Source organism: Ursus americanus, chromosome 21, assembly GCF_024610735.1.
Source record: "Ursus americanus isolate L20-20 chromosome 21, mUrsAme1.1.p, whole genome shotgun sequence".
NCBI classification, from domain to species: Eukaryota; Metazoa; Chordata; class Mammalia; order Carnivora; family Ursidae; genus Ursus; species Ursus americanus.
In genome coordinates this window covers 27,563,203-27,583,794 of record NC_142147.1, presented here as the reverse complement: position 1 = coordinate 27,583,794, position 20,592 = coordinate 27,563,203, and the positions used below count along the sequence as shown (strand labels likewise).

General features: G+C 59.4%; 1 protein-coding gene across 4 annotated transcripts; it reads right to left on the bottom strand.

Moving 5' to 3' along the window:
• Positions 1 to 59: 59 nt before the first annotated feature.
• On the bottom strand, positions 60 to 20,273 carry MTSS2 (MTSS I-BAR domain containing 2). Of its 4 annotated transcripts, none has more exons than XM_045810228.2 (14): positions 19,984 to 20,269; positions 15,048 to 15,109; positions 14,883 to 14,956; positions 13,990 to 14,074; positions 13,811 to 13,902; positions 13,650 to 13,724; positions 12,240 to 12,397; positions 11,702 to 11,809; positions 10,711 to 10,808; positions 8,972 to 9,194; positions 4,230 to 4,304; positions 3,721 to 3,897; positions 3,374 to 3,539; positions 60 to 3,296 (listed from the first exon to the last, which is right to left on the bottom strand). In XM_045810228.2, the coding sequence occupies exons 1-14, from the start codon at positions 20,050 to 20,052 to the stop codon at positions 2,542 to 2,544; spliced, it is 2,217 nt and encodes a 738-aa protein (XP_045666184.2). In that variant the 5' UTR covers positions 20,053 to 20,269; the 3' UTR covers positions 60 to 2,541. The 4 variants fall into 4 exon arrangements, with proteins under 4 accessions (XP_045666184.2, XP_045666187.2, XP_045666189.2 ...); XM_045810231.2 differs by having other exon boundaries at positions 8,972 to 9,098; positions 19,984 to 20,268; XM_045810233.2 differs by lacking the exon at positions 4,230 to 4,304 and having other exon boundaries at positions 19,984 to 20,273.
• Between the last annotated feature and the right edge of the window lie 319 nt (positions 20,274 to 20,592).

The window sequence follows — 20,592 nt, the reverse complement described above, 5'->3', positions numbered from 1 at the left end:
GCCCCTGCCCCAGGCTGGACTGGGGACAGGACCGGCCAGAAGCCAGGCGGAGGCAGGGCTGTTACAGTACGACTTTATTAATACTGGACTCTTCACAGTGCATTTTGTTATTTGTAGCAGTGACTATTTAAATCAAGGGGAGGGTGGGGTGGAAGGGGCAGGGAGGAGAGGATTATTTATCCAAAAACGGACAGAAAGAAAAGAAAGAAAATGGGGCAGATGGGATGGGGGGGGAGGGAAGAAAGGGTGAGCAGGAACCAGGAGGGGAGACCCGGGTAGGGAAATAAATTAAAAAAAGGAACAAGTTAACAACAGCACCAGAAAAGTTACTTCAGTCAAGAGACGCTTTTGAAAAGAATATTTCTCTGTACAAAATGAAAAAAAAACAAAAAAACCCCAAAACGAACGTAATGAAGTCCCCCCAAAACCAACGTTTGTGACGCGGGATGGGTGGCTCGGATCCCACAGGGGTGGGCCTAAGAGGTGGTCACTAGACGGGAGACAGGTGGTCAAGGGGATGGAGGAGTTATGTACAGCCCTGGGGGTGGCTTGGAAGGGAGGGGGCCTGAGCCGGGGGGGGGGGGGCTCTGCCATCCCACCCCCTCCTTGGGCCTCCCAAGCCACCCCGCACCCCACTGCTCCTTACCCTGCTCACCTCACACATCCTGCATCTTCCTCCCTCACCCACCTAGGTAAATGCCAGCACAGCTCTGTGGGGAGGGGGCCGACCAACTCCCACCCCGGGCCTTCCCAAATGGGCCATCTGCTCCCCCGTCCTCTTCAGGCCCTCCCTCGCCTGGGCCCTCGCTCCAGGTGCCCTAACCTGGGCTCTCAGGTTGGCCTGAGCGTTCAGCAAGGCTGTTCTCAGACCTAGCAACTTACAGATCCCACTCTCCGTCTGCCCTCGGGAGCCTGGGGTGGCTCCATCCACCCAGGGGCCGCCTTGGTTCCCCAGACCCGCTTGGCCACCTTGCTTGGATCCCGGTTCCCTGCAGAAGAACTACCAGGAGCTCCAGCCTGGCACTGAGACTCTGACCCAACCCCATCCCATCCAGACCAGGAAAAGCCTGCTCTCCTGACCCCAGGAGGCCCCCCGCCCCACCCCCTGCCCTGTGGTCCCGCTGCCCCCCCGAGCTTGGCCTCCCTCTCTGCTGGCTTGCGGGACAACAGGAAGCCCTCCACTTGCCCTAGATGCACCTGCTTCTACCTGCTTCGAGATGGCGGGACTCAGTACGGGGAGGGGAGGGCACCCCCACCCTGCACCCACCACCAGCACAAGACTGGACTCTGGGGGGAGTGCCCCAGGATGGCATCTCCTCTGGCAACAGAGAGTCAAAGCCAATCTCCCTGGACCGCACCTCACCCCCATCCAAGCAGATGTGCCAGGGGCCCCCCCGCTCTGGCCTCTCCAACCTTATTTTGGCTTTGCTCCAGAAACTGGAGGAAAAAACAGCTGCCCCCTGGCTTTGGGGAAGACAGTTTGGCCCTCCTCCTCCTGCCTGGGCCCACCAGGCTACTGTGAGGACCCCTGTCCCTCAGGCACTCTCGGACACCCTGTACCGTCCACCCTGTCCCCACACACAGTCCTTGTCCAGTCAGCTCTATTTTATTATTCATAAAATAACCCCCCACACCCTCTACAGCTCCAGCCCCTATCACCAGCGGTGGCCGAAACTGTGACCAAAGTGCCACCACAGTTAAATTCTCAACGTGCCCAGGTGAGGACCACACCTCTGAAAGCAGTCCTGGGGGGCTGGCCAGATGACCTCCAGGCCTCTGCATTCCTGCCCGGCTGCCCTGACCCTCAACCCCAGCCACACCTCCCCCGAGGAGGGGAAACTAGGCCCTGAAGCCATCTCAGCCTCCACAGCCTCCTCCAAACAGGCCCCCACAACTCCCCTTGGGGTCCACGGCCCGGGGCCTCTCCTCCACAGCAGGCCGGGCTTCCCAACCTCAACCTGTCCCCCCCCTTCACTGCCACTCTGTAGCTTTTCAGTCAAACCTGACAACTTAGCTGATGGGGCACCTGGCCCCGCCCCAGACAGCCTGCCTCCCTGACTGAGAGGAACCCAGCAGAGGGGAGAGAAGGGAGAAGGAAGGACAGGGGCCCGGGCAGCAGCGGAGGGGGCCGGCATTCGGAGAAGCCCCAGGCCCGGCGGGCCGGGAGAAGCTGGGCCAGGTCGCCTACGCTACCGCTCGGAGGGCCCAGACCAGGGCTCCCAGAGACGGGGGAGAAGGCAGGGCGTGTGGGAGAGGAAGAGGAGGGGCAGAGCAGGCAAGAAAGGTAGAAAACAGGCTCCAAATCCAGTTCGAGACCTGCGGGCTCAGAGCTGGCCAGCTTTGCTAAAGAAGTCAGTCCCTCTTTAAAGGCTGAAATCCAAGATGAGTGTCTTTCCATCACGTGTGATTAAAAAAAAAAACAAAACCCAAAAGCTTGCCTGGCTCTGCTGTCTCCTCGCTGTGCCTGCGCGCTGAACGGCTGCGCTTCACCTGCCAGGCCGCCTGCCTGTCGCGGGCCCAGAGGGCGGGAGGGTGGCGCCATCACAAGATGCGGGGCGCCGACCTGTCGTTGGTGACGGTCCTGCGGAGCCGCACCCCACGGCGGATGGCCACCAGCATGTCTTCGGCCGGGGGGTCGCCCGAGGCGGCAGGGGGCGGGCTGGGCGTCTCCTCGGCGGGGGCGGCTGCGGCCAGGGCGGTGGGGAAGGGGAACTGGCCCTCGCCCAGGGCGTGGGCGCCCGCCACCAGCTCCCCGAGCTTCTCCACCAGGCTGTGCCGGTTGGCGGCCAGCTGCTGCTGCTCGTCGTCGTCGTCCGCCGCCAGCCCGGCGTAGCTGGCCGCCTCGGGGGCCGGGCTGGCCCAGGCCGTGTTGGGCAGGCTCAGCCTCTTCGGGGAGGCCTTGGCCAGGTCCGGGGCCAGGGGCGAGGCGGCCTCGTCGCTGTAGAAGACGCACTCCTCGCTGCCCGCCCGCGTGGGCCCCGCGTAGCCGGGGGAGTCGGGCACCGTGGGCGTCTTCACGGGCACGATGGGCGGCCGGATGGGGATGGGGCCGGCGCTGGAGAGCGCGCGGCGCACGGTGGGCTTGGTGGACGGCGTGCGGCGGATGGTGGCCACGCCGGGGGGCGCGCCCGAAGCGCTGGGCAGCCCCGCGGTGGAGGCGGGGCGCTTGGTCTGGATCAGGCGGCGGTAGTTCTGGGCGATGTTGCTGTTGCGGGGGATGGTGGATGACTTGTCGAACTCGGCGGGGCCCTCGGCCTCCGCGTCCCCGTTCACAGAGTAGCAGTCGTAGTCGGAGCCTGGGGGCACGGGATGCAGTGGGCCGGGGCCAGGGCTGTGAAGGCCCCTGTGACCCAGCCCCGGCCCCACCGCCTACCTTGGGAGGGGATGGTGTCCTCGGAGCACGAGGGCGTGGTGGTCTGCGTGCTGTAGCCGCTGGAGTACTGCAAGGAGTCCCGGCTGCTCTTCTGGTGCTCCAGGCTCAGGCCGCGCGTCAGCACCATGGCCAGGTCACTGGCCGCCGGGGACACCTCCTCACCGTGCTGGGGGTGGTAAGACTGCAGGCTGAAGCCTGGCTCCCTGCTGCCCCCCTCAGCCCTGATTGCAGGTGGCTCCCGCCAGGGGGAGGGGGCTGGCCCCTAGACCACTTGCTGGGCCTCCTGGCACTGACCTGGGAGGGAAGCTGGGGCCCGGGGCTGGGCTGCCAGGGGAGCTGGCGCCTACCTTGGCTGCGATGGTGGCAGGGGACATGCGGGGTCGTGGAGCCTCCTCTCCGCTGGGACCCAGGGTGCCCCCGCTGGCCAGGCCTGGCTCCGTGTCTCGGGGGTGCTCTGCTCGGTCCTTCCTCCGCTGCAGGCTGGTGCCTGAGGGCTGTTCGTGGGGGCCCACCTTGGCCCAGTCCTGCAGGGCGTGGCAGATGGGTCAGGGGGCCCTTGGCCCTGCCGTCCACGGCGAAGAGCCCCCTCACTATAGTTGAGGTTCAGGGTTTTCAGGCCCATATGGGGGCCTCAGGCTCATGATCATGGCCAAGGGCAGGGCACGGAGGGTGCCATGACCCCTCAGTCCCTCTGGGCCCAGGGGTAGGATGGCATGTCCCAGGAGGGAAAGATGTGTTGGGAGTGGCTGCAGGTGTGCCCAGGCGGCTTCTCCTGTGGGGAGCAGGCACTGTGTGCACCCCCCTCTGATTGACCCTGGACCCTCCCTGCTTCCCACTGCAGGTGGGGGGCACTGACCGAGGTGGGGGAGCTGCACTCGCTAACGGACTGGCAGGTTTCCGAGGCCTCTGAGGACGCAGAGCTGGAGGACTTCTGCCATGCAGAGGCGAGCAGGCGGGCGGACGGGGCAGGGAGGCCAAGAGGAGAGGAGAAAACAGACCTGGTCATAGCGCCGGCATGCAGCGGGGCATTCCGGCTCGGTGCCCCACCCCGCCACCCCTGCGAGCGTCTGCAGCAGATCTCAGCACCCTGAGCACACACTAAGGGCACCGATCGACCCCGCGGCCCAGCCCAAGAGCCAGAGGTTGTGAGAAGTAACAAGAGGACTCGCTGCTGACGGTCCGGACGGGGTGGGCCAGGGAAAGAGAGACACTAGGGAGGGCAGCGGGGCTGACGGTCCCTGTCATCTCAGAAGGGCCGGCCTGCAGGAAGGAAGGAGTCCACAGTTTGTCCTGCATGTGCAGAGCTGAGCTGCCTGTTAGCTATCTACGCACAGATGCGACGTGGGCAACCGCATTTACGGGGCTGGAGTTCAGGGAGAGGACAAGGGTGGAGCCACCAATCCACAGCCATGAGACAGAGTAAGGTCACGTCGGAGGCAAGGGCAGTTAGAGAGAAGGTTCAAGGACCTCAGGCACACCCATGCTCCGTGGCTGGGAAGAAGAGGAAGGTCCAGCAAAGGAGAGGAACAAGGAGCTGCCAGAGAAGTGGGAAAAAAACCATAAGCAGATGGTGTCATGGAAGTCAGAAGGCCCTGCCCTGTGGAAGAGGGATGGTCAGCAGAGCTGATGCTGCTGGGGGTCCATCCGATGAGCGCACGGAGACATCCCTGGAGATCTCGAGAACTAGGTCACAGAAAGGTGGGGGTGGAAGTCTGCTTTTGAGTGGACCAAGCGTGCAGTGGAGACTCCTGCCCTGGGCAGTCGTGGGGACTAAGTGGCCTGGGAAGCCCCCAACTCAAAAGAAGACACAAGAATGAAGACAAAAGCAGCCAGAGTGACACAGGACCACGAGGGCTCCCTGAGGCACACGCGGAGTGCAGCACAGAGGTTGGGAGACTGGGCAAGGGCCAAGGTGAGGGGCTCGCCCTGTGATGGCCTGAATTAAGGCAGGGTTCCTGCAAAGGGTCCATTATTAGTACCACGCCTGCCCGGTCAAACTCTCCAAATTCTCCTTAATTTAGACCCCCAGATTTTTTTTTCTTTTTTTTTTTTTTTGCAGTTTATGATGAACCAAGATCACCGAAATAAAAGGAAACAAAGAACCACAGGTGAGGATTCAGACGAAACAAAAACCAATTTGGATTCTTACCAATATAATTGTTAGAGCAAACAAAAACCAATGGAAAAAGCATTTGGAACACTCAGTGGAAAAATTCAATGTTAATTCATGAACAAACAAATACTTAAATTGGGGATAGAAGAGAACTTCCTTCATCTGATAGTAAAGAGTATCTACACAGATATCAGCATATTTCCCTTGGAGGGTGGGAAAAAGATAAGGATGCCCACCATTACCATCTCTGCTCAGTACTGAAGTCCTAGCAGGGCAGTAAGGCAAGAAAAAGTAGAAAGCAAAAGGACTGGAAAGGAAGAAAAACAGCAGTCATTACTCATAGAAGGCATGACTGTTGTACAGGCAGGATACTCAAAAGCGTCTATAGTTATCAGAACTGATGAGTGTTTTTAATAAAATTATTGAATGTAAGATCAATATACCAAAGAAAAAAATCAAATTTCTAAATATCAGCAGCCAACAAACAAATCCCTAAAAAGCCAATATAATTTAAAATAGCATCAGCAGGGGCGTCTGGCTGGCTCAGCTGGTTGAACACCTGACTCTTGATTTTGGCTCAGGTCATAATCTCAGGGTCATGAGGTTGAGCCCCACGTCAGTCTCCACACTCAGAGTGGAGTCTGCTTGTCCCTCTACCTCTGCTCCTCTCCCCACCCGCTCATGCACTTTCTCAAATAAATAAAAATTTTAAAACAAACAAAATAGCACCAATAAACATCAAATAAACAAAGGAAAAAAATTCCAATGATCAATGTGCAAGATCTTTGCAGGCAAACTACAAAACATCACCGAGAGAATGAAAAGCCAAAATAAATGGAGAGACATGATCACTCCCCAGGCAAAACCTCAGGAGTTGCTGTTATTGTTTTTTTGATGGAAACTTAGAAGCTGACATTAAGGAATACAAGGAACTGCGAAGGGCCAAAAATAGACAAGGTGATACTGAAGAATAACAAAGCTGGAAGACTTGTTACCACAAAGTTTCGTATAAAGTTACAATAGTTAAGGCAGTATGGTCTTGGTATGAGAGCACAAACCAACCAGCAGTACAGAATACAAACTCCCTACAAACAGCTACAGGTACATAGAGAATACCTGATTTATGACAAAGGCAACACTATAGTGCAGTGGGGGAAAAGACGGCCTTTCCAATAAACTGCCAGTTAGATATCTGTATGGAAAAATGACCCCTACCTCATATCACACGTGCGTGCACACGCGGCACGTGCGTGCGTGCACACACACACACACACACACACACACACACAATTCCTGATGAGCTGCAGATCAAAATGAAAAAGGTAAAAGAAAGAGCGTTTTCGAGAAAAATATCTTTGTGACCTTGGAGTACACAAACATATCTCAGGATGCAAAAAGCACACTTAGAAAAATGAATAAATTGAACAAACTGGACAGCCATTAAAATTAAGAATTTTAGGTCATTAAAAGACTCCATTATGAGAGTAAAAAGGGAACCCATAGAATCAGAGAAGATCTCAGATGAAGGAGTTGTATCCATAACATATAAGAAATTCTAGGAATCAATAAGAAAAAAAAAAAAAAAAAAAACGACCTAATAGAAAAATGGGCAAAAATGTGAATAGGTCCTTCATAAAAGAGGACAGCCAAGTGGCCTTCAGAAGTATGAAAAGGTGTTCAACCTCAACACAGTAGGAAAATACCTTCAAAGTGTGGGGAGAGAATAACTGTCACCTCAGAATTGTGTCCCTGGCAAAACTTTTAAGAAAGACAACAAAATGAAGCATGTTTACAGATAAACAAAAATCGAAAATTTACTACTATAGATCTATTCTAAAAGAACTTCTAAAAGATATGCTGTACTTTATAAAGAAGGAAGACTTTAGGTGCAAGAAAAAATGAACAAAGAAATGTATAAACATATGGAGAAATCTCGACAAATACTATATGTACAAAATGATAGTGAAATTGAGAAGAAAAATGTCATTTGTGAGTGTTATAAAAAAGTAGAGAATAACATACAATAGCTTATAAGTTGGGAGAAAATGGGTGACTAAGTTAAAATATTTATTAAGATCCTTAAATTATTCAGGAGGTGAGAGCCTTTGTAATGATGTATGCTAAAATTTCAAGGTACCCTGTAAAAGAAAAAAATTGACTATAACTGACAATCTAGTAGGGGGGAACAAATGGGAAAAAAACAAATGGCAAGGGAAGAGACAAAAGAGGCACAGAAAAAAGCAGGATGAATAAAAAGAAGACAGAAGTCCAAATACGTCACTAATCACAATAAATATAAGTGGACTAAAAATACCGATTAAAAAATAGAGATCGTCAGACCGTATAAAAGAACATCTAGGCATCTGCTGTTTATAAGAGACTCATCTAAAACATAAAGATATAGTGAGTTTAAAAGCAAAGAGATGGGAAATGAGAATATTAATCTTGAACAGAATACAGCTGAGATAGCTGTCATGATATCAAACAAAAGAGACTAAGAAAGCATTATAAGGAACAGAAGATCAACTACATCATGTTAGAAGATTCAATTCACTATGAAGAGATGACATTTTCAACTTGTATGCATTTAATAAAAGACTCTCAAAATATATATAGCAAACATGCATAGAACTATATAGGAAAAATTAAATATAAAATTTTTCAATTATATGTAAGTGAAGCAGACAGAAGTGAACGGGAGAAATGAGGTAGAGACGGTCAGGGCAAACAACTCTTGAGAAGTTCTGTTGTGAAGAATACTAGGTGGCTGAAGGATAACACCGGGGGAAGGGAGGGCTTTTAAGACGCATGATCCTAGAGCTTGTCTGTATACTGATGGGAATGAGCCAGCACAGGGAGAGAGACTGGAAGTGTAATGGGGACATCCTTGAGCAAAAAAAAAAAACAGAACATAAAATACTGAGCCCAAATGGAGGCACTAGCCTAGACGGGGAGGAAGAGCAGACTGGATCCAAATGCAGTCACTGCTGACACTCTGAGGATAGCTCCCCGGGGCAGGTGGCCTGACCTCCTTTTGTCTTCTACTGTGGTCCCTCCGTTTGCCCATCTCACTGAGGCTGCAGGATCTGAGCCTGCATCCGAGGAGATCCGTCGGCCAGTCTCTGGGTTCAGAGTGAACTGGCCCAAGTGTGTAGAAGCAGGAGGATGTCCTGGGGCTCCTGGGGATGCCTTTTAGGGCCAGCCATCCCATCACAGCAAGCCTATGCATGGGGAGGGTCACAAGGGATCAGAGCTGCTAAGCAGCCCCCTCGGGGCTCCCATGGCTAAAAGACGGCAGTAGGTAAGGAATCAGGAAGTGGGGAGGAAGTGGGGCCATAAGAGCCCCTGCTCACACTGCTGTGGCAGATGCCGGCTGCTCTAAAAACTCGTCCACCTCTCCTTAGCCAGGTTGGTCCCCAGTGAGGTGGTCCTGGGGACCTCCAGGCAAGTCTCAACAGCTGCAGGCCCTGCAGAGACCTCCTCACCTGGCTGGTGATGTCTGAAGGCATGGGTGAGGGGGGCTTGGAGTACGTGGCGTCCTGGGAGACGAAGCCAGAGTCGTGGGAGGAGACGCTGGAGAGGCGGGCGGCGGCGGTGGCTGGCTGTGCCAGGCTGCGGTAGCGACAGGTGGAACTGGGTGAGTATGTTTGGGCACCCCCAGGCCACGGGGCTCCGCCACCCTTGGCACTGCTACTGCTGCTGGGGGCACTGAGGGAGTGAGGGAAGGGGGACAGCAGCCAGACAGGGAGACACAGGGTGCACGTGGAGGGAAGGATGACAGGACGAGGGTGAAGGAGAGAGGTGAGGGGCAAAGGAAGGAAAAGACAATGTCAGACTACAAGTCCTGAGACCTGGGTGCCACAGAACAGTTGGGTTCTGGGAGGGGGCAAAGGGGGCCCGGGCAGGGGACAGCACCCAAGAGCTGGCCCAGTACCTGCCCCTGGAGAACCCCAGTGTTCCAGGGCATGCTCAGGGCCAAGCAGTCACTTTGCTTTCTACTTTGCCATTAAGAACAGTAAACCTTAGATTGGTGATGGGGAAACTGAGTCACTAAGCATCAAACCTTGTCCCATTTGGGCTAGAACCTGACACAAATCTGACTCTTTCTGGACTGCCTCCACGAAGTCTGATCTTTGCCATCAAATCCTAACTGGATACCTAGAGTGTGGTGATGGTCTGTGTGGGTCCTGCACCCATCATTGTTCTCATCCCCTCAACCCCCTTGCGTGTGTCCAGCCCTCCGTAGCTCACATCCTCTAGGCAACCATGTCACTCTGGGCAATGAAGTTGCCTTCTTTCTGAATGTGATCCTGAAGCCACTCAGCCCCCCCCCCCCCGGGTCATGGGTGTCCTCTGCCATCAACCCTCCCTGCTGTGACAGACACCTACCTGGAGTCCAACAGACCCAGGCCATCCTCCCTTGACAGGAGCTGCTGATGGCCATGCCTGGCTTACCTCCTGTGCCCAGGCGCCCAGCCAGAGGTGGTTCTGGGGAAGGGGAGCCTGGGACAGAGGGGCCTCCCCCACGAGTAACTCACTCTGTGCTCACTGCCCCCCACCTGAGGAACCTTGAATCTTAAATGTCTCCTCCAAATGCTGTCCTAGTGCCAGCCCTGGAGGCATCTCCGACCTGAGCCTGCACGGTGATGGAATGAGACTTCGGGGGCCAGCAGGGCCGGGGTGCAGGCTGGAGGCATCGTCCGGGAACCAGCACTCAGGAGCCAGCCCGGTTGGAATGTCCCTTACCTTGTGGCCTCAGCAACCTTCCCAGAAGCGTCTGTGTCCCTTCCTGATCTCAGATTCTTGCTATCCCTCCACCCCCACCAACTCTGCTGGGCTGGGCAGAGCCCCGTCGTGAAATGCCAGGACACCGTGCCTCAGTTTCCCCTTCTCTGAACTGGAGACAACACCATACCTGATATGGCAGTGTTAGGATTCAGTGAAGAAAATGCATAAAGCACTTGGCATGGCCCCTGGCACCCAGCGACTGCTCCATAAACAAAGCCACTCTTGCCCCCGCTTCCCGCTACCACACGCCTGCGCTGGCAGCAGCCTTGAGATGGGGGTACGTCTGTCCTCTACGCCTGCATGCAAACTCCTCTGTGACGCCGTTGTGTGATTCTGGGGCCCGACAGCAGATCCTGATGCAGCTCTGCTGGGAGCCTACGCATCCCCTCCTCGGGGGCCCCTGCCCCTCCCCGCCCCCCGTCAACCCCGCACTGACCTGCACATGCTGGACTTCCGTGAGCCGGAGCCACTGGGCGACGATGGGGGGGTCTGGTAGGACCAGCTATAGTCTGAGCCCTTCAGGTCTTTGATCACCTGGACAGGGACAGGCATGGGGGTCACCAGAGGCAGCCCTCCTCTGCAGAGAGCCTTCTGGTTTTCCGGGAGTCCCCATGGAGGGCTGGTAGGGCCAGACGCGCCCCCCGCCCCTTCCTGATTGAGAGCCAAGCCCCACAGCAGACCCTCCAGGGGAGTCTGGAAGCAGGGCTGCCAGAGGAGGGGGGGCAGGGGAACATCAAGGGAGACTCTGCCCTCCCTGCTTTTCAGGGATGCGGCCCCCTCTTGGGCCAGGCAGGGGACATGGAAGAACCAGGTGTCACTGGCAGAGGAGCCAAGAGAGTGACCATGATGGAAACCATGGGGTTCAAATCCTGGCTCTCCTTTGTCCATTGGGCAAGTCTCTGGAACCTCACCGGCCCCGTTTTCTCCCGTGAAGAGCAGCCCATGGTTCCTGTCTTGCAGGGCCATTGGGGGTTTCAGTGGGATAGCCGTGGAAAGTGCTCGGCACAGTGCTGGCACACAGTAGGCACCGAGTGAGAGTAACACCACGGGCCTGTCAAGTAGGACTGACCCTCGTGCAGTGGGAGCACGGTGGTGAGCCGAGCGGGTGGCAAGTGTGGGCAGCTGTGTCTACTTGTGTGCCTGGGTCTAGGGGAGGGGACAGGTTCTGCATGTGGATGACAGGCGTCACCAGGTCTGGCTTGTTCAGGGTGAGCCCCGGGCAGACACGGGACCTCCCCGATTTGCTCTCAGACTGAGGCCCCCACTGGGTCCTGGGCACACCACCCCGCCCCTGGGCAGGTGCTCCTGGATGTCCTACAGCATGTATTGGGACATGTCTGGTCCTCTGTCCTCTTTTTTCCTCTACTATCCCCAACCAACAGCACGTCATCCCCTCCCCTGTCCCCTAGCTCCAGGACTGGCCGCACCTGCTCACTGGCGGGGGGCAGCTTGTGGGGTTCCGCTGTCAGCACCACCAGGTCGTCGATGATGCCCTGCAGGTGGGTGATCTCTCCCAGCATGGTCAGCTCGCCATTCTGGGGAAGCAGCGGGTCAGACCCACCGGCCCTGCCCCTGCCCCACCCCCCCGCACCCTGGAGGAATGGGCCTCCCCTGGCTTCTCTCCTCTCACCCAACACTGCTCGGGTCTGACGGAGGCTGGAACTGGACACCCTGGGGCCAGTGTGACCATCTGTCCAGACCAAATTAGCACATCATGAGCTAGGAGACCTGTCCTTGGGCTGTGAGCACGCGGCTCTGAAGGGACCCAGCCAGGTATCACTGAGAAGTGGCCGAGGGGTCAACCCTGGGCCCTGGTCCAACCTGCTGGGGCCTCTGAGTCACCCAGAAGAACCCCCACCAGCAGCTCCCGAAGCCTGACTCTTGGAATTTCCTGATTTGGGGAGACCCTTCAACTAGCCCAATGGCGGGGATGCTGAGAACACCCCTCTGACTCGAGGGACCCACCACCACAGGCTGCAGGAACGTGATGAAGGTGCAGAAGCGCCCACGCTCCTCGATCAGGGCCCGGCGCACTGCCTGCTTCTCGGTCTCCTCCAGCAGCAGGTACATGTCGTTGACGTCCTGCAGGGCGCTGTCCAGCTGTGGCTGCAGGTCTCCTTTCCCTGGAGGGGTTGGGAGGAGAGGCCGCGCTGGGGACGCCGGCCCGGCTCGCTGTGTGCATGGCTCAGGCCCCGAGGTGCAGTCCCTGGCCGTGGGGCTGGGCCCTACCATGGGGGTCTGGGGACCGGGGAGGGCAGCCAGGACTCTGGCGCTTGTGCTGGGGCTGGTCCCAGAGCAGGCAGAGAGGACAGACGCACACACCGGAAAGACACCAAAGCTGCAAAGCCAGCCGGGACCTGGAGTGGCCGGAGCCACCGGGAGCCACCCTGGGAGCAGGCGTGCTCAGGCAAGCCCAGCAGAGGCCTCCAGAGCTGGGACTTGCATCCCCAGGATACCCTCACTGCCCAAGGGCGAGCAGCCCCTCACCGCACAGGGCACAGCGAGAGGGCGGGAGCGGACAAAGTAGAGCCTGGGGGCTTAGCTGCAGGCCAGGCCACTGAGAGGTGCGGGGGGTCAGGAGAGCTAGGGGGTGGACCCCGGGGGAAGGGGTTGGGCTCCCACTCAGCTCAGGGAGTAATGCACAAGGACAGCAACAGCGACACAAAGCAGCAGTGAGAGAGACAGAGAGAGGCAAGAGGATGATGTAGAGATGATGAGACAGGAAGTGAGAAGGCGACAGGTAACTGGGCGGGCCTGGTGGGAGTAGGGCAGCCAGGGCCTGTGCCCCCCACCCCGCCCGCTCCAACCCCTCTTAGCCTGGCAGACTGACCCAGCAGTGGCCTGAGACTCATCCCTGGCCAGGGGCCCCCAGGGCCCCAGGAGGACCGTGCCCCGGGCCCCTCCCTCGCTGGACCGACCGCCTTCCTCGCTCCTCCTTGGCCTGGAGAGGCTCCTTCCAATGGCCCTGAGCTGGGGGAGACAGACAAATGGGACAAGGACGGGAGGAGCAGCTGGAGGGACAGACATTTGACTTACCAAGTAGCTCTACAGGAAGGATGTGGGAGGAGGAGAGGAGGAGAGACAGAGAAAGAAAGAATGTGTGAAAGACAGCCGGATGGAAAGAGCCACTCCTGGGGCAGGGGTGTGGGGGCCTGGGCCTGTTGGGCCTCCTGCTGCCTCCTTGAGAGGGGAGGGCTTGGGCCAGGTCTGGGGTGCAGGGAGGCTCCCTCTGTCCCACCCAGCAGGTTGGAGGGTCCTGTATCCAGGATAGGGCCCCTCTAGCCAGGATGATGTCTTGGGGCACCCTCCAGGGTGTGGGGGATACAGAGTGGGGCTCCATGGGGCTATGCTTCCATGGGCCACTGTGGGCTCTACCTTTGCGTGCTTTCTTCTGCAGCTTCAACGTGTCTGAAGACTTTTTCTTGATCTCATGTCGGGCTCGTTTATACTCTGTGCACAGGGTGAGAGAGGAGTGCTCTGATGGGGGGGCTCTGCACAATGGGGACAGGAAGCCCCGGCCCGAGCCCGGGGCCTACCTTTTGCGTGGTCCTTGTCCAGCTGGTTGGCCGACTTCTTCCAGTCCTCGATGCGCTCCTGCAGCGGGTTGATGAGGCTCTCCAGCAGCGCGCTGTGGGCGGGGCAGGAGGGTCAGGGTCACCAGCGAGGTCTCCCTTCGTCACCCGCGCCCGCCAGCCCGACCGCGGCACCCACTCACTTGGTGAACTGCCGCAGCTTGGTCTCGATGCTGCGGTGGCGCATGCACATGCGCGTGAGCGCCGAGCCAATGTCCCTTGTGGCCCCTGGCGAGGCAAGCGCGCAGCGTGGGAAGGGGCCGCCGGGGCATCTGCAGTCCCAGCCTCGGCCACGAGGGGGCGCGCCGACCACTCAGGCCTTGCTCGCAGCCCGCGCCCCGCCCCCAGCACTGCGCGATCCCGAGAGGCGATCCCGCCGTCGGTGCGGGGGATTTGGTCGGTTCTCAGTATTTGCCGAGACTCTTCTCTGTGCCGGACCAAGGCCCTGCCCATGCCCGCCGTGCCCGCCTGCTGCAGCTGCAGGTGTTCTGGTGGGCAGGCCAGTGCTAGAGACCGTCCAAAGGGCTAGCCCAAATCCCCTCCAGCCCTGGTGGGAACCCCCTCCAGGTGCCCAGAGGCAGGCATGAGAGTGCGAGCAAGCGCCCGCTACCTTGGTTCTCAGGGGCCCAGATCCTTGCTACTTGGACTAGAAGGCAGAGGAGACGCCAAGGCCAACAGGGGACTGTCTGCCCCTGCGTGCTCTCAGACGGGCAGATGCGAGGGGGTGAGAGGATGCCATGGTCAGACGCACTGTACAGAAGGCTGAACAACTGTGGTGAGGGTCGGAGCTGGCCGCCCACGGCAAGAACGGAACCCCCGCCGTAACATCCCTGTCACCGTTCACCCACTCCTGCCTGCATGCCACTAGTGCTAAGAGGCTCGCTCTCTCAACGACCAGCCTATTCCATTAGGGAACAGAATTCAGGGTCCCACCTCTGGGCCCATGTCGTCTCCCTGGCTTACACTCCACTCAGCCTTTCCAGCCTCCAAGCCCAACCTGGGGCGTACCCAACCTCCAGCCACGCCCCCTCCCCACCTCGGGTGTTGGTGGCCATGTCTGCCACTTTCTGGAAGGCATCCAAGAAGGCCACAGCAGCCAGCACAGTGGTCCTGGGGAGATGGACAGTGGGATGGTCTGTGGGTGAGGTGTCCTATCCTCTGCCCATCCCCTCCCCAGCTGGGGCACCCTCGGCAGCCTCACCTCAGCTGGGAATGCAGCTTCGTGGCCTTGGAGTTGAAGTCCTCCCAGATGGGGTAGGAGCTCTGCCGAGGAGACGGAGACATAATGAGATTATGGAGGCTGTAAGGCTGGGCTCCCCACATGCCTCGGTCCAGATTCTGGGCAGTTTCTGAGAGAGTGGCCCTGCCCCCGTGGAGAGGGAGGCTCCTAGGCCTTCTGGGATGACAGAGGACCAAGGACAGAGCCACAGGGATTGAGGAAGGCCTAGCCCCGGGAACACGTGCCTTTTTTTGCTCATCCCTCCCTCCTTGACAGTAAGTCTGGCCTACTGTCTACAGAGGCCACTGTTTTGGCCCACATCCTCCCTCAGGGGAGATGGAAACAGAAAATGGCAGGTTCTGTCTCCTCGGGGTTCTCCTAGGTTCTGGCAGGGGTTCTGGGCTGAGCTGTGTGAGGGGAACCGTGTCCCTGTGGACACAAGCAGGATAGGCCACACAGCAAGGGGAGCAGAGGCCCAGTGTGCACCAGCAGGGCTTCGCCATGCCGGGTCTCTAACTGGGGCCTCTGGGGGCGCCCACCCTGGGCCCCGGAAGCTGCTACCAGCCGGGACACCCATCCATCCCAGGCCCGGGGCCTGCGGAGCCTGTGACTGCTGCAGGGCCCAGCCAGCCTGCCCAGGACAGCCAGGCCCCAGGCTGAATGGGGCCTTGTGCGGCCAACAGAGCCACCTTTCTCCACCCCCAGTTCCCCTCCCCTCCTGGGGACACAGTGTGGCCTTTATCCCAGCCTGGCCCAAAGCTCTGAGTTGGGAGGGGGTTTCCCAGTGGGGAGGCTGGGCTGTTGGCGACCAAGTTGTCCAGTCTGATCAAGGGGCTTTTCTGGCTAATGCGCCCTCCCATGGCGCCTGGGTCCTGAAGAAACCTCAGCCCTGGCCTAAGGGCCCTGTGGAGGCCTGGATGCTTGCAGGGGAGCCCAAGGCCAGCAAAGCCCCAGCCCCAAAGGGCTTCTAACCCTCCCTTCCATGTAGGCTGGGGTGCTCAGTGCTGGGGAAACAGAGAAGGCAGAGACCCCTGCCCTCAAGGCTTCAGAAGGAGGCTCTGCCAGACTGGAACCCAGGGGCAGGTTCTAGATGGCCTCTCCAGCTGAGGACAGCCTGCAGGGACGGAAAGGAGACAGGACAACTTCTGACAGCCTTAGAAGCTCCCTCCCCTCCCAACCCAGCACAGCCAGTGCCCAGGGAAAGCAAATATTTGAGAAGTTCACACAAGCTGGAGCGGGACGGGGGAGGCTGTGGGTGGGCTGTCTCCATGTGTGCACAGTTCAGGGTAAAGTAGCCTGGTAGGTTGTCCCTGGCAATCCCAATGAGCTGACCCTCACCTTGGCACCCCCAAGAGTCTTCTGAAAGGTGGCATGCTCACATCACCTCAACATCCCAGCCCTGAAGCCTTGCTAAGACCTCCAGGGAGAAGAGACAATGCTGAAGAGGCAGGGGTCCAAGGGCAGTTGTCCTGGCCCCCAGGACACCTTCTCGGCCCCTCAGCAGCCTCTGGGCAGTCTCGGAGCACAAGGGATTAGGTGAAGCTGGGGACAGACAGGTTCCTACCCCAGACAGTCCTTAGGCTGAGGCCCATCTCCCCGGCCTCCAGCCAGCCCGGCTCACTCCATCTCAGACCCTTACCCCCTCAGCTTTACCAGTGGGGAGGGGACAAGACAGGGCATGGGGGAGGCCTGGCCTAGTTCCTCCTCAGCAGAGGGACCCGAGCACCTTGGTCTCTAAGGACCGGGGCTCCATCCCCACCGGTATGTAATTCATAAAGGACCCTGGAGATGAAGAGGTGTGTGTGTGTGTGTGGGGGGTAGCTGGAGCAGCCAGTGTCCAGGGTAGTGTCTTCAGTGCTCACCTGGGCCCATGCCCCCACCCTGGCCATGCCCTGGCTGTCAGGCTCTAAGACTCTGGGTTACCACTAGTGGCAGTGACCGCTCCTGGCCATGCCGGGCACTGTGTGAACGAAGCCCATTGCACTGGGAATGTGTCAGATCCTTAGCACAGCCCTGTGAAATAAATACAACTATCACCCCCATTCCACAGGTCAGGAAACTGAGGCTCAGAAAGATTAACTGACTCGCTCAAGGCCTCCAGACGGCAGAGGCAAGATCTGATTCCATGTCTGACTGATCACTACCCGTACTTCCAGGGGTACAGAGAGCTCAGCATCTGGGCAGCAAGAGGGGAGGGGACAGGAACTGCAGGGATGGGGGAAACCCCCACTCCGTCCCCAGTGCTTGTCACCAGAGGCGCTCAGGTGGATGGCGCGAGTCTGATGCGGAGGCCGCTGGGACTCCTGGCCCTCGGAGACTCTGTCTCTTACCTGGCAGGGACTGTCGTCCTGGCTGTGATCCTAGAGAGACGGCTTTCTGGATGACCCTGGACCAGGGCTCCCCTCTGGACCTCAGTTTCCTCACCTGGCAAATCAGGCTGGGAACTACACCTACAGTACTGGGTCTGTGTGAAGACTCGAGGAGGCACTGCAGGGGAAGCACTTAGCACCTTGCCCAGTACGCAGTAAGCGCTCAGTTAATGCTGGTTAAAAAATGAGGGGGCACAGGGTCCCTGCCTCTGGCTGGAAGCCCCTTCCACCCAGCAGGGCCTATGTCTGGGCCACACTCCCCACTTTTGGGAGGACAGGCGAAGTTTATGGGCCCATTTTCTGGATTGGCCAGTACTGAATGGAGGCCCACTTCACTCTGCTGAAGGAGCTTCGCCCCGTCCTGCCATCTTGGGCAACCCTCTGCCCCTCTCTGAGCTTCAGTGGGCGGTCTGGCACCCACCCAGGGGGCATCTAAGCTGAGTTAAGTGAGGCACAGAGGCAGGGAAAGCTCCTGAGCTCCCCACCCCAACTCTGAGCTGGTGCCCTCCTCCTGATCCTCCAGCCTCCAGGTGCAGCTCGGGGCGGCCTCGATCCTGCTCTGCGGCTGTTGTGGGGCCTGTGGACACGCTGTGGACAGGCCTCGTGGGGCAAGCTCAGTCTCTTCAGTTTGACCCCCTTCCTCTGTGGAAGCCCCGCTCCTTCTGTGGCTCAGATCACCAAGGGAAACAGCCAGAAGCTGCCCCCCCCAAATCCAGGTGATCAACCTTCAGGTGGCCGAGTCCCTTCTCTGTCCCTGACCTGAACACATGCATATGTCCCAAGTACCTGGCATCACCCCAGGTGAAACCTACACATGTCAGAAAATCTGGCCTGAAACTCTTGGTCTATCTCCCTTTTCCTTCTGTCTGATCTCCAAGTTCCTTGCAAATTGCCTGGGGAGGGAGGGACAGTGTTGTCCCTCGTCTCTGAGCAGAGACGATGCTGCTCTCTGCAGTGTTAGCAGAGGAGGAGGGTGCGGGAAGGTCCCATTCTCTGCCAGCCCCGGGGGTAGCTAGGGGAGGGTGGTCTGGGCTGCCTGGTCCCAGGAAGGGATCCCAGTGCCAGGGCTTTGATGTCCACAGGACAGAGGGCCTGCTGAGGGCAGGGGAGGCCAGGACTTCTGAGGGCTGCCAGAGGGGCCCAGAGGTAGAGCTGCAGGGGATGGAGGTCTCAGGGGAGCACCCTATGTGGGGGGTGGGGGACATCTATAGGCTGCTAACCCTGTAGTCCTAGGTGGGGATGGCCTCAGGCCTTTTCCTGGGGCAGAGATCCGGCAGCTGCCCCTAGGCCTGTCCCCCCCCCCCCCCCCGCCCCCGGCAGCACTGGGAGCCTCCAGAAGGGCCTGCCTGGCCGCTGTGGGGCTAGCTGCACTGGTGTGTGGTGTCTCCTCCTGGGCCTGTGATGTCACTGTGGGAGTCTGTGTTGTATACTTGGGGAGTGTGTGATAGGGTAGGGACTCTCAGGAGTTCATGTGGAGAGCCCCGTTCTTTCCCCTGCCCCACAATCCTGCCGCAGAGGAGAAAGGTAGGAGCATTGTTCCCGGCCCCCATCCTGTCACTGGAGCTGGAACTCCCCTCTGCCTAGTCAGCCTGGGCCAGCCCTCCAAACCCTGGCCTCTCTGGGAAGAGGATCTTCCTTGCTCCCCAGATCAACAGAGAGGGGTGAGGTCAGGGACAGAGTTGGACAGTCTCCTTAATGACCTTGAGCCATTCCCAGGCCTCAGTTTCCCCACCTATTGAGCCAGTGGTGAGCCAAGAGTTGGTGGCTTGCTCCTGTCTGGCCTTGGCCAGTCATGGAGGGGTGCTGGGGGTTGGTGCTGAAAGCCTGGGGTGGTAGGTTCTCCCTTGGGGCTGCTCCAGAAACCCCAACCCTCTCCCTTCCTCCCTCCAAGGTGAAGACAGAGGCCTTGGGATGCAGGGACGGTCAGCCTGGAGACCTTGGAATCCTGCAGCTTCCTAGGGCCTGTTTCTGGGGACCTGGGCAGGGGTGGGGGTGGGGGTGCAGGAGTCGCAGGGTCTAGCACAGAGGCAGAGGCCGGCAGGGAAGGAGTTAATGGTTCTCTGCTTTATTATTTTCCCCTGCTTTGGCGGTGACAGCATTGTCTGGGCTCCAGGGCCATGGGGGGGGGGGAGGGTGCACGGTGGTGGTAGGGGGCGGAGGCCGGCGAGACCCGGGACCCATCAAATTTAGGGCCGTAGGGTCGACACGGGAGCCAAACCCCATTCATGATTTGGGGGGTCGGGGGCGCAGGGAGCCCGCGTGTGAGCAGGCTCCGGGAGGGACCCCATGGGGGCACTACGACCCGGCGACCCCGGGCAAAGACCCCGGGCGCAGGACGGACACCCAGCCCACGAACACCCACACCCCCTCAAACAGGCACCCCAAGACCCAGGCACACAGCAGACGCAGGCCGGACGCGTTCAGACAAGGGCATACAGACGGCGCAGCGCGCGCACACAGCGGGGCCCGAATGCCCGCCGCCACTCGTCCCCAGAGGGGACCCGCACCCGCGCGCCCGCCAGGCAGCCCGCCCCGCCGCACCCCGTTACCTTCATGTCGTTGACGATGGCCTGGAAGAGCCCTCCCAGGGCGCCGCACTCCTTCTCCGCCGTCTCCATGCTCGGCTCGGCTCGGGTCGGGCCGGGCCGGGCGGCGGCGGCGGCGGCGGGCGCGGGCAGGGGCGTGGGGCGCCGGCAGCCGGCAGCCGAGGGAGCCGGGCGCGGCGGGCGCTCGCTCCGGGGCCGGGCCGGGCCTCCGCCTCCGGGCGGCGCTCAGCGGCCGGCCGCGCGGCGCTCCAGGGTGGCGGGCCGCGGCTGGGCGGCGCGGGCCATGGCGCGGCGGGGCGGACGGGCGGCGCGGGGGGCGCGGCGCGGGCAGCTGGCTGCGCGGCCTCGGCGCGGGGACTGGAGCGGCGGCGGTAATCCGAGCCGCCGCGGCTCGGGCGTCACGTGGGTGCGGCGGAGGGAGGACCGCGGCGGGGGTGGGGGGCGGGGGCTGTGGGAAAGGCCGCCCGGGCGCAGGCCCATTCAGCGCCGGAGCCCGGCTTTGAAATCCGAGCCCGGGCGCAGCCAGACGGGCCGGGCGAGCGGGGCCGGCGGGTTCGGGCGCCGCCGCGGGCCGGGGGCGGTGCTGGGGCGGTGCTAGGGCGGGGCCCACCG